The 13,688-nt window shown below is 45.1% G+C and overlaps 1 protein-coding gene across 3 annotated transcripts in view; it reads right to left on the bottom strand.

Annotated features, from left to right (window-relative positions):
• Positions 1-3,000: 3,000 nt before the first annotated feature.
• si:ch211-243j20.2 (uridine-cytidine kinase-like 1) overlaps positions 3,001-13,688 on the bottom strand; it is a 49,859-nt gene continuing 39,171 nt past the window's right edge. Inside the window, exons 9-16 of one of the 3 annotated variants that reach the window (XR_003974300.1) lie at positions 11,974-12,072; positions 11,792-11,885; positions 10,686-10,748; positions 7,726-7,848; positions 6,257-6,364; positions 5,646-5,880; positions 4,284-4,381; positions 3,001-3,971 (exon numbers count right to left, since the gene is read on the bottom strand). Coding sequence is in view for 2 of the 3 variants with exons in the window: in XM_030345041.1 (XP_030200901.1) it covers positions 4,335-4,381; positions 5,646-5,880; positions 6,257-6,364; positions 7,726-7,848; positions 10,686-10,748; positions 11,792-11,885; positions 11,974-12,072 (769 nt within the window). In the remaining variant the exon portion in view is untranslated. Of the gene's footprint in view, positions 4,382-5,645; positions 5,881-6,256; positions 6,365-7,725; positions 7,849-10,685; positions 10,749-11,791; positions 11,886-11,973; positions 12,073-13,688 lie in introns of all 3 variants that reach the window. The other 2 variants (XM_030345041.1, XM_030345043.1) reach the window with 2 other exon arrangements.

Genomic DNA, 13,688 nt, shown 5'->3' with positions numbered 1-13,688 from the left:
AACACGAAAATTGGGGTGTTTCCGTGAGGATTCCACGGATTTTGAGTTAAAGGCCCACTATGCAACTTCGGGAATATCTTCGCTGTTTTCTTGGTTTTGGCACGCACATTACTCTACACAGCGCCCCCTACAGCTTCGTAGTAGATATTTCACAACACTGTCGTAACAACTCGTTGACGTCCCTTCCCCATGCACTTCTACGCGAGCCATGTGCATTTGTTTTCAAAGAAGCCGGCGAATGCGTGGAGCCATGTCCGAAGTAGATGTTCATAAAGTGTAGACAAGGTTATACATTTTTAAGAGGGTGTATTTGCATTGCAATAAACATAAATCCATCCTTTTTTATAGTTCACCGGGAGAATTTATACCCTAGGTTATAATTGTTTTATCTTAGGTTGAACAGAACAATCAGTGTAAGAGGTTTGGCCAACATAATAATCAAAATAAACAAGAACCTGGATTCGGGAATTCAGTCTGTATCTGGGGGACAGACGAACAGCAAAACACCCATGGAAACAAAGGTGTTTATATGGTTGCAAGCAAGCTAGAAACATACAGGGCTCACAACAAAACGGTCGAGAAAACAATTTTTACAGGGCTCACAACTGGTTGAGCAAACACATTTGTACAGAGACTATCAGAATCAAGAATACCACGAAGACAAAGTTCACCCAAGGGTACTTTCAATTTCAAAAGCAACACGGCCGAGTCGGCGTCTGATTTGCAGTCTTCTTTTTCTTTCAGTTCACGCTATTCCTGAAAAGCTTGCCCAACGTTTACTCGTGTCTGGCCTCTCTGTCGGTCAGTCTCCCTTTTCTCTTCTTCTGTTCCTCCGACATTGGGTTTCTCTGTCTCTTTTTAGTCGGCTGATCTATGATGAATATAACAATCCCTTAGTTACTTGTGTTTATATCGAGCCGGTTCCGTGTTTGGGGGTCTGTGCCGTAAAGCAATTCGTTACTGTAGTGACCCTTGCACAGAAGCACACGGCCGACATCTTTCTATATTCTGGGTGGAAATAGTAACATAGTTACGCCATTAAATGCGTTTATGGAAACATTTTTAGCGAGAAATGTGCATTTTACTTTCATAATGTTCGCTCGGTGAATGTGAAGGATGTTCGGTTTGATAGTTATGACGAAGAGTGAATGCTCCGTTCACTTGCATGGACAGAGTCTCTGGTTGCTAAGCAACCTCAACGTCTTAATAATAATAATAATAATACATTTAATTTAGAGGCGCCTTTCAAGACACCCAAGGTCACCTTACAGAGCATATAGTCATCATACATTTTTTAAAAAGCAAGACATTGTGGAAAAAATAAATAAATAAATAAATAAACATAAGCAATAAGAAATAAATAAAAAAAACAAACAATCAAAACAGTGATCAGTTAGACGTTGTGTGCGAGTTTGAACAAGTGAGTTTTGAGTTGTGACTTGAAGGTTGAAATGGTGTCTGACTGTTTTATGTGTGGGGGGAGGGAGTTCCAGAGCCTGGGTGCTGAACAGCTGAATGACCGGGGACTAACAGCTGAATAGTCTTGGCGGACTATTTCTCTCCTGATCAACATTACGAATGCTGGAAACACACCAGACACACCATGTGAAGTTATTTAACCCGATTATCGTTATTTATGAGTCCTTAGCCCAAGTGAAGGAGTTGAAGTACCTCGGGGTCTTGTTCGCGAGTGAGGGTACTATGGAGCGTGAGATTGGCCGGAGAATCAGAGCAGCGGGGGCGGTATTGCGTTCGCTTTACCGCACCGTTGTTACGAAAAGAGAGCTGAGCCGCAAGGCAAAGCTCTCGATCTACCGGTCGATCTTCGTTCCTATCCTCACCTATGGTCATGAGGGTTGGGTGATGACCGAAAGGACGAGATCGCGGGTAAAAGCGGCCGAGATGAGTTTTCTCAGAAGGGTGGCTGGCGTCGCGGGATAGGGTGAGAAGCTCAGTCATCCGTGAGGAACTCGGATTAGAGCCGCTGCTCCTTTACTTAGAAAGGAGTCAGCTGAGGTGGTTTGGGCATCTGGCAAGGATGCCCACTGGGCGCCTCCCTTTGGAGGTGTTTCAGGCACGTCCATTGGGGAGGAGACCTCGGGGAAGACCCAGGACTAGGTGGAGAGATTATATCTCAACACTGGCCTGGGAACGCCCCGGGATCCCCCCGTCAGAGCTGGTCAATGTGGCCCGGGAAAGGGAAGTCTGGAGCCCCCTGCTTGAGCTGCTCCCCCCGCGACCCGACCCCGGATAAACGGATGACGATGAGATGAGATGAGATCGTTATTTATATCCGAGATTATTTAATCTAACCCGATCTAAACTCTATCATGCACCCAAACACGGCGGCGTTTGGGTTTCCTACCTCGGACTCTAGCGCAGCCACAGGCGCGTTGAACCATTTTTGTGACACACAATGTCGATCAAGCGTCAGGTTAGGCGCGTTACTCGCGTTATCTAACGCGAGTAACGCGGTTGGTGTGGCCGTACCATTAGTCGATTGATCCATGATGAATGCAACAATTGCCTCGCAACTGGCTGTTTATATCTAGCCGGTGCCATGTTTGGGTGTGTGTCTGTGCCGTAAAGCATTTTCGAAACTACAATCTGACTACATTTTCGAGGATACTTCCGCTGCGTCACATCCGGATTGTGTCGGTCCGAACAGATCAAGTTGCATATGCGCTTTTTCACTGGAGAGGCGACATGGGTAAATGACACACCCACCAATCGACCCAGAAATGGATGCAGAACCATCAGCATAACTCTCAACCTGCATACTTAATGTAATTTTGGCTAAAAAAGTTGCATAGTGGGCCTTTAAGCGTCCGTGGTCATTTCACGGATTCCTGTGAGACCAGGTTGATTTATGCATACCGGTCTCCCAAAAGAAAATTAAGGACGGCACAAACTAAAACGAAATAGAACATGCAAATAAACACCTCACTCATGAAAATGAAAACAAACCCATGACAATGACGACAACACAAACTTCACTGGTAAAATTGCACCATGACTTTTAATGTCAAATTGTGGAGGTAAATTATGACCTTAGGTATTTCAACACATCAATAAATATACCAGGCTTTGTTGAGACAGGGAGGGATGCAGTTTACACAAAACTTACAATAAGGAGACATTTACATACAAAACTTCAAGTATTGAATTGAACCTGGATGAATGGCTGATGTTAAACCGCCAGCAGCAAATACAGGCTTCCTCCTGAGGGAGAAAGTTCATTCATATCTGACTACATACATTAATATGAGTCATATCATATGCAAAGATTGTATCCTTGCAAGTAAAGATAGTGCATGTTAAAGCAACACTAATATCTGCCATCAACAGAATGAGATGCAGAGATAGATTGTGACGCTAGACTTGTAGTGTCAAACGTTAGTATCAATGACAACTCTCATACTGAATGGGGCGCTTAGTGTGAAGAGCCAAAGGAAGAAATATCAAAATTACCTTAAAGACCTAAACCTCAGTCTTCAACACAGTCTATTATGGTAGGTACTGCCTGGCTCCTGTAGCTGGAGATTGGCTAGTCAAATACGAGGGCAAATAAAAATACATGAGCTGTCAGATTGGTCTGGATCCAGGTTATGACCTCTGGATCCAGGGTGTGACCTCTGGATCCAGGGTGTGACCTCTGGATCCCAAGGTACGACTTCTGGAACCAAGGCTATGACCACTGGATCCCAAGCTATGACTTCTTGATCCAGGCAGCAATTTGTTTTAAACTCAATGATGCATGTATGCATTTAGATTGGGAAAGTTTTGCCGATGGTTGATTATGCAGGCTCATCGTGAATATCAAGAAGCCAACCAAAGAAATCAAACCTGACCTTTGGACTATCATGACAAAGAAAACAGTGAATAGAACCCAGTTTTAATAGATATCTGAGTCTTGTCATTGAGCACCTTGAATTGGTTCAGATACACTCCTTCTGGAGCGGTTGAAACACCTGAAAGACATTTACAATATAGAGAAGAGGGTATTCAGCAGCAAGCGTTGTACAAACCTGCTACATAACAGCATGTCAGGGGGAAACCAGCATGTCAGGGGGCAACCAGCTATCCAAGCGGACTTCTGTCAGCTTGACACAAGCATGGCACATTAAATACCACCAACACTTTGACCTGTTTGATTCCAGATTTCCCATTTTTTACTGAGTTTGAATTCAAATATACTTTTTAATTCCAGGTGACTTCAAATTGTGGTGACGTCACATAATAACTGTTAACTCCAGTAGATGCCATGGTTAAAGTAGGGGTACCGTGTTTCACACTGCTTCTACTCAGTAGTCCATCCATTGGTCACTTTCATACTAGTCCAAAGGGGCGTCCGTCCCAAAGTAGCGGTCACCGAAGTTACCTGGAGGAAAGAGCAGAGAGGGGAGAGAGAACACAGAGGAGAGAGGACAGCAGAGGAGAGAGTGGAGAGAGCAGAGAGCAGAGAGGAGAGGACAGCAGAGGAGTGAGTGGAGAGAGCAGAGAGGAGAGGAGAGAGGAGAGGAGAGGAGAGAGGAGAGAGCAGAGAGGAGAGAGGACAGCAGAGGAGAGAGGAGAGAGCAGAGAGGAGAGGAGAGGAGAGAGGAGAGAGCAGAGAGGAGAGAGGACAGCAGAGGAGAGAGGAGAGGACAGCAGAGGAGAGAGAGCAGAGAGTGGAGAGAGCAGAGAGGAGAGGAGATAGAGGATAGCAGAGAGGAGAGAGCAGAGAGGAGAGAGCAGAGAGGAGAGAGGAGAGAGAGCAGAGAGCAGAGAGGACAGCAGAGGAGAGAGGAGAGGACAGCAGAGGAGAGAGAGGAGAGAGTGGAGAGAGCCGAGAGGAGAGGGTTTAGGTTCATGAATGAGCGATGAGAACCATCTGGCTTGGTTTTGGGGAAGAAAAGGTAAATTTTAAAATGCATTTCCTGCAGAAAATCCGGTGAGTGCTGCGATTCAAAGTGAGGTTGAAAATATGTTTTAGTAAAGCCACATAAATTAAGATGTGAAGAAATGCTCAATGGCTTAAATCAAGTGAAAAGATTTTAACTCAAAGAGGTCAAAAGTCTAAATGGAGTAAACAATGTAAACCATTTAATAAATGTGGTTTGGAAACAAAGTAAAGAGTTATACAAATAGCTAAAGTGATAAAGTTTGATTACATTGAGATAAAATATAGAAACGCTGAGCTGTTTAAGGTGCTAAAGATTGAAATGGTTGAATCAAGTCAGTGTAACAGTCAAGTGTGTGTTTGTGTGTGTGTCATCACCTAATAACCAGGAAAAGTTATTAGTTGAGTGCTCTGTGCAGCTCTTAACTGTTGTTCTTCTTGGCTTTATTCTTTCTTTATTATTCTCTACAACTTTGGGACCCTACTCCTTCCACTGGAATTGCACGCTTCCATTCAGATTTATTTTATATTTTAAACTATTTAAGATATTCTACTTTCAAAATATTATTAAAAATAGTTGAGCGCTGCATGCAGCACTGAACTAACTACAGGTAGGTACTGCTACAAGTCACTTATACACTCACCTTACACAAGACCTTAAATACATGAATACATTAAAAAAAAGACGATATTAATAACCTGACATAAACCTAAAGGTAGATTGTGGTGAGGGGGTTCTAATGAACAGCTTGCTTCGCCTCACCGATGCCCGGGATGATGTGGAACTGCTCGTTGACCTCCTTGTCCACGGCCGTGGTAATGATGCGGACCCCCGGGAAGGCGTACGCCACGGAGTGGACGCCCATCTCTGCCATGAGGAGGGAGAGCAGGAAGATCCTTTCCTCTGGCACGTCGTGGTCCTGGGACACATACACCGACACAGCCGTTGTTACCAGTAGCTTCACTGATGGCTCTGAGGTGGTGGGTGTTACGTGGATCTGAGCGTCGTGTTCATAAAGCCAAAGAAATAAAGAACCAATGAATCCACCTCCAACCGAAGAACCGTCTGTCTCTGGGTCCTGGGTCAGAACCAGACGTACTGTACGGACGTCACTGTACAGTACACAAGGAGCGGGTGTGCATGCTGTGTGTGCTGCGTCTACACGTGTCTGGATCTACGTCTATGTCTGCATGTGTGTGCGTATGTGTGTTTGTATGCATGCATACGTGTGTACACGCAGAAACATGTGTGTGTGTGTGTGTGGGCTGCACATGTGTGTATGCGCGTGTGTGCATTTGTTTATGTGTGTGTGCGCATGTGTCTGCGTCTACATGAGTGTGTTTGTATGTGTGTGTGTGTGAATGCGGACCCACCAGCAGCACCCTGATGGCCATGAGGGCGGCGGCCCCGGTGGACACGGTGCTGTCCATCAAGATGACGTAATCCTCACTGATCTCCTTGGGAAGGCGCAGGTAGTGCAGCTGGACACACAACACACAGGCTAGGACTGACCCTGGGTCAGGTCAGTACTGGTCGAGGGTCAGGTCAGTACTGGTCCTCCTGGATCAGGTTAATCATACTGACCCTGGATCAGGTTAACATACTGATCCTGGATCAGGTTAACATACTGGTCCTGGATCAGGTTAATCATACTGACCCTGGATCAGGTTAACATACTGATCCTGGATCAGGTTAACATACTGGTCCTGGATCAGGTTAATCATACTGACCCTGGATCAGGTTAAAATATTGATCCTGGATCAGGTTAAACATACTGACCCTGGATTAGGTTAATCATACTGACCCTGGATCAGGTTAAACATACTGATCCTGGATCAGGTTAAACATACTGACCCTGGATCAGGTTAAATATATTGACCCTGGATCAGGTTAAACATACTGATCCTGGATCAGGTTAAATATATTGACCCTGGATCAGGTTAAACATACTGACCCTGGATCAGGTTAAATATATTGACCCTGGATCAGGTTAAACATACTGATCCTGGATATGGTTAAACATACTGACCCTGGATCAGGTTAACATACTGATCCTGGATCAGGTTAAACATACTGACCCTGGATCAGATAAACACTGATCCTGGAGTGGTTTTCAAACTGTGAGGCGCGCCTCCCCTGGGGGGCGCCAGGGTTCTTCAGGGGGGGCGCGACGTGAGAAAAAATAAACCAGAAAAAGTAACAGAAAAAAACGCAAAGACGAAGACGAAAAGTAAAAAGCTGTGTTCGAAATCGTTCCCTATTCACTATATAGTTTATGATATAGTGCACTATATAGGGAGCGAACAAACGAGAATTCGGACACTACTCTGAACATTTCGAAACTTAATTTGCGTCAGTAAATGCTCCGGGTATTTTTGTGATGCAGACAGATGCGCCAACATCATGCAAACAAACCGGGCACTCACGAGGAAAGCTGGAGGTTGTATTGATGTATGTTTACCTGATCCTGGATCAGGTAAACATACTGATCCCCCCCCCCACCTCGGGCTCCCCTGTGTGGTGGTTGGTCTACCCCCCCCCACCTCGGGCTCCCCTGTGTGGTGGTTGGTCTACCCCCCCCCCCCCCCCCCCCCCCACCTCGGGCTCCCCTGTGTGGTGGTTGGTCTACCCCCCCCACCCCCTCACCTCAGGCTCCCCTGTGTGGTGGTTGGTCTACCCCCCCCACCCCCTCACCTCGGGCTCCCCTGTGTGGTGGTTGGTCTACCCCCCCCACCCCCTCACCTCGGGCTCCCCTGTGTGGTGGTTGGTCTACCCCCCCCCCCCCCCCCCCCACCTCGGGCTCCCCTGTGTGGTGGTTGGTCTACCCCCCCCACCCCCTCACCTCGGGCTCCCCTGTGTGGTGGTTGGTCTGGATCAGGATCTTCCCCAGCCGGATGTCTTTGCACACGGCTGTCAGAGCCTGCTCCATGGTCTCCCCGGCCCTCAGGATGGACACGCCTGTGATCTGCACACACACGCACACACACACACACACATGGACCAAGACATTCCAACACGCATGCACAATGAGGGACAAACACACACACGCACAAGGAAACAGACACACACAACGAGGGACCCCCAAACACACAACCAGACATGCACACAGTTATGCCTGGTTAATTGTAGTCGTTTTCGAAAAACATTATTCACACAAAAGTAATAATATTATATATGATATGTATTGTTTTAAACCAGAGTAATGCAGAAAGGATGGATTTGCGGACACGAAAATACTACGGACACGTAATGTAACGAGAATACACGTCTACTAAAGTATACTAAAGTATTCTTGTTACACATATTCACACACTTGAAAACAAGTGAACAGTTGCTGTGACAGTAGGAGCATGCGTTAAACAGCTCCCACTTCCTGGAGGAACCAGGTACCCCTATAAAACCCTTATGGATCTGTTAGAGACACTACCGTCCCTCTAGAACCTGGATGGATTTGGTGGACAGACAGACGCTACTGCAGGGTTTCCCACACCTTACAGTTTAGGCGGCCGCCTAAATTTATAGTATAAAATATTCATTCACTCTCTATGCAAAGATAAGGCTGCAGGGCAACAGTCTGACATCCTGCAGGATAATAAGAATGAATGGTCCCCTGTAAAGGAGTGCGAACCTGGACAGGGTCCAGATTAAGGAGCTCCTGTTCCAGAGTAAGGTTCCAGATTAAGGAGCTCCTGTTCCAGAGGAAGGTTCCAGATTAAGGAGCTCCTGTTCCAGCGGAAGGTTCCAGATTAAGGAGCTCCTGTTCCAGAGGAAGGTTCCAGATTAAGGAGCTCCTGTTCCAGAGGAAGGTTCCTGTTCCGGAGGACAGGTTCCAGATTAAGGAGCTCCTGTTCCAGAGGAAGGTTCCTGTTACGGAGGACAGGTTCCGGATTAAGGAGTTCCTCTTGGTTGGCCTCCATGAAAGTAGAGCGAGCAAACCAATCTCAAGAGTCAAATACTCGAGACGTGTTTGAATCCGGGACTCTTTATTTTAATGAGCAAACAATGTCAATTCAGCTTAATTTGTTTGTTTTTTCAACAACTTCTGGCAACAGGACAGGTTCTGTTAAAGGTGGCTCCCCTCAGTCCACGGATGTTATTGCTCTACTGCCGTTAGGCCTCTTAAAGGGTCGACTTACTCTACTGAGCCTCTTAAAGGGACATTCTAGTGAGCCTCTTAAAGGGTCGACTTACTCCATTGAGCCTCTTAAAGGGATACTCTACTGAGCCTCTTAAAGGGATACTCTACTGAGCCTCTTAAAGGGATACTCTACTGAGCCTCTTAAAGGGATACTCTACTGAGCCTCTTAAAGGGATACTCTACTGAGCCTCTTAAAGGGTTACTCTACTGAGCCTCTTAAAGGGATACTCTACTGAGCCTCTTAAAGGGTTACTCTACTGAGCCTCTTAAAGGGTTACTCTACTGAGCCTCGTAAAGGGTTACTCTACTGAGCCTCTTAAAGGGATACTCTACTGAGCCTCTTAAAGGGATACTCTACTAAGCCTCTTAAAGGGTTGACTTACTCTACTGAGCCTCTTATGGCGCGTTTCCACTGCAGGGTGCGGTACGGTTCGGTTCGCAAAGGTGCGGTACGGATTGCGTTTCCACCGCCAAAAGTGGGCGTGCCCTGGACTGAGCCGTACTCGTTTTGCCCTCGTCTTCAGTACTCCTCCGTTGGGGTACTGAGATGCCTGAAAGGGTGCCGGAAAAATCGAGCTACACACCCCCTCCGTTGATTGGTTGACAGAATCGTCACTTCCGGGCGATGTGGGGATAAAAACAAACTAACAGCAGCCTCGAGGTATTATTCTTTTCAATGAACATGTCGCGTAAAACGCTTGCTTGGGCGAACAAGGAGGTGGAGACGTTCCTCTGCATTCTTGGGGAGGAAGTCGTGCAGAGGGAGCTTGATGGATACACTGTGGCTACACTGTGTACACATCATGTCGCGATGCTATGATGTCACGATGTTTACGTAGCTGCCTCGGCGATCGACATCCGGCCTACCATAAAGGGTACTGTCGGCGGTGGAAACACGACCTTGGAAATGAGCTGGGCTATACCGCCCCCTCCCTACCGGACTGAGGCGAACCGAACCGTACCACACCCTGCAGTGGAAACGGGGCATTAAAGGGTCGACCTACTCTACTGAGCCTCTTAAAGGGTCGACTTACTCTACTGAGCCTCTTAAAGGGTCGACTTACTCTACTGAGCCTCTTAAAGGGATACTCTATTGAGCCTCTTAAAGGGTTACTCTATTGAGCCTCTTAAAGGGATAGTCTACTGAGCCTCTTAAAGGGATACTCTACTGAGCCTCTTAAAGGGATACTCTACTGAGCCTCTTAAAGGGATACTCTACTGAGCCTCTTAAAGGGTTGACTTACTCTACTGAGCCTCTTAAAGGGATACTCTACTGAGCCTCTTAAAGGGATACTCTACTGAGCCTCTTAAAGGCATACTCTACTGAGCCTCTTAAAGGGTTGACTTACTCTACTGAGCCTCTTAAAGGGTTGACTTACTCTACTGAGCCTCTTAAAGGGATACTCTACTGAGCCTCTTAAAGGGATACTCTACTGAGCCTCTTAAAGGGATACTCTATTGAGCCTCTTAAAGGGTTACTCTACTGAGTCTATTAAAGGGATACTTTACTGAGCCTCTTAAAGGGATACTCAACTGAGCCTCTTAAAGGGATACTCTACTGAGCCTCTTAAAGGGATACTCTACTGAGCCTCTTGAAGGGTCGACTTACTCTACTGAGCCTCTTAAAGGGATACTCTACTGAGCCTCTTGAAGGGTTGACTTACTCTACTGCCGCTGAGCCTCTTGCCCTCGTAAAGTGCTCCCTGTGGCGTCTCCACCAACACTGGCTAAGAAAAAAGAAAATGCAAAGTTATCAGTGTGTGATAAAAAAACGATAAGTATCTAAATATAATGAATCTAAATACAAATATAGAGGCAAATTTGACAATGGTTGATACAATTATGTTCAGTGGTTTTGTTGCATGCAAGAAAATGTCCTATAAAACAAGGCCAACAAAAAGGCAATCCTCACAGGTCAACGGATGAGTCCACACAACCATAGCCACCTCATCACTTCACCAATAATCCAGGAAAAAAACGCAAAACCAGTACAACCATTTATTATTTTATGTATATATTTAGAGCTGTCAAGCGATTAAAATATTTAATCGTGATTAATCGCATTAATGTCATAGTTAACTCACTATTAATCGCAAATTATTTTTCTATGCTAAATATCCCTAGATGTTTTTGTCCCATAATTCTTCTCATTTTAATTCTCTTAACATGGTGAAGTGCATCGGCTTGCCTTGTGCAAATGATTTTTTATTGATAACAACATTGGCATATACTGATCAAAACAGGACGATACAAAAAAAGAGCCTATAGTGCAATTAAACGACTGCTTTGAACAAATGTCATTTGAACGTAGCAGTCAGGCTACTGCTTCTTTGTTTTGAGCCAAAGAAAAAAAAAATATATATATATTTTTTTTTATTAAATAAAATAATTGCGTTAATCACGCGATACATTTTTTAACGCCATTAAAATTGGTTTGCGTTAACGCCGTTAATAACGCATTTAAGGTGAACATGTAAATAAAATACCAATCCGTAATAAATAAACAATTGTTGGCTTTTCAACTAGAATTCCCAAAAGCCAGCAGTGGAGTGTATTCCGTTCCCTAGGTGGATGATGTATAACCACATCCTTTAGGGATTTAACGATGAAGAATTTGCATCATCAGTGTGAACAGTAATACTGTTCACAATGTTTGGCAGATGCGTTTGAGCACTTGTATATATATATATATATATTGCAACCTCAAATATATTTAAAGTTTAATCTTGTCATGCATCCAGATCAAGATGAAAACCGAGAACACACTCACCTTCAGAGGTAGGAACGAGAGGGCGTGCTCTATTAACAGTCTCATTAACCTCTTGGAATAGAAGATGAACTCATCGCGATTCGTTTCCTTGTTCCTACAAACACAAAGACAAATGGTTGGTTCAAAGTCTACAGTATGTATGTGTGCATGAGGTGTGTGTGCGCGTGCGTGCGTGCGATCACCTGATGATGGTGTGCATTCCCCGGACCTGTGGCGTGGCCAGCATCAGGCTGAGGGTCTTGGGGAGGGGCTGACCCTGGTGGGCTGAGGCCAGGGCTGACCTGAGACACACACACGTGCTCAGTGAGGGACAACGCTGACAACGCCCCCCCCCCCCGTGTAAAAGGGTCCTACTGCCGTTACATTGCATCAGATCCAACTAACAGCCTCAGCCTGTCCATCGTGACCACACAGCAACCCCACAGCAGTCTGAAATTAGTTTCTATTGCTGAGGTTACATTCATATCACAGAATAAGGAATTATATGGAATAATGTTTCGGTGATCAGTGATTTGGGTGCGGCCAAGATGGAGAAGCTGTCCTGCTTTCAGAGCAGCAGTAGGGAAGGGGAGAGTGTTATTTGGGCTCAGTAGCCCTAATGCTAGAGGCTAATGCCAGGCATGAAGTAGGAACCAAGCAACTTAGCAGGGGCAGGCAGGAAACAAACCCCTTATTATGTATGATTATCAAAGCTAAGTATTTAGAAAAACACTCATTTTGTTATAATAATCCTAATAATAAATTAATATGAATTGTTAAGAGGATAACATCCATATAAAGGCATAACATTCACATAAGATAATATAATGACTTAATTCCAATCTACATTCTTTAAAAACAACAATGGATGCAAATTGCACAATTGTGTTCTCACATATCCCCGGGAGCTCCCCCTGGAGAGGTGACGGGCGAGGGTACGATGAGCAAAGAGTCACGGGAGGGACAGGAAACAAAGAGGACCAGGAACACAAACATTGATACAAAGAAGATATAGTGAAGAAAACCATTAAGAAGTGTGAAACCCCCATGGAAGAACTTACCACCTGCAGTGGTACTTTACCTGTGTGTTTAAAAAGAGGCTACAGTTGGTTTACTCATTAATTAATCCTGCTGCTATTAAGTCATTCTACATATTCGTCCTGCCCAGTACTTGTTGAGTAAAGCGGAGGAGAGTGAGCGAGAGCGAGCGAGAGCCTATGACAGATACATCCTTGTCTGAGCTTGTGGTGATTGGTAGCCGGGATGATAATTGAGGTGTTAAGATTCAATCTCACTCAACTTATCTATGCATTACAAAACACCTTTTTCTAGCTTTGACTTGCGCCCAATGTGGACCGGAGCAACACTTAAAGGCACTTGCTGTGAACATGATCAGAATTGTTTTATTTGTATAGGCCATACCCATACACTGTAACATATGGGTCCAGTTAGTGTTTGTTTTGGCCAGGGATGGGGAACTGGCGGCCCGCGGGCCGCGGGCATGTGGCCCGCGGCCCGCATGCCCACTCAGCCGGCACATAATTAAAAAAATAAAAAAATAAAAAAAAAAATAATAATAATAATAATTGATCGAGTTACAGAAAACTCGTTCAAGAAAGATGAGAAGAATTCATAGAATTCAAAGGCAAACCCATGCGTCTAGTTTGCTTAGAAGCGATATCAGTCATTAAAGATATCCACTTAAGTCGCCACTACAACTACTACAACTGCTTGTTGGGTTTGAGTTCATTGAGTTGTTGCACTTAATGTTGGGCCACTGTTTTTCAGTTTTTTGACTTCATTGAATGATGATGTATGAGAGCCCTTTGCACTGATAAAAATACTGACCATTCATGTGGCTGTTTGAGCATGGAAAACATGAAATTAATGTATGTTGGTTCAATTAACATACCGTACA

This window comes from Gadus morhua, chromosome 21 (assembly GCF_902167405.1).
Source record: "Gadus morhua chromosome 21, gadMor3.0, whole genome shotgun sequence".
Taxonomy (NCBI): domain Eukaryota; kingdom Metazoa; phylum Chordata; class Actinopteri; order Gadiformes; family Gadidae; genus Gadus; species Gadus morhua.
The sequence above is the reverse complement of the archived record's forward strand: the minus strand, read 5'-3'. Positions and strand labels throughout refer to the sequence as shown.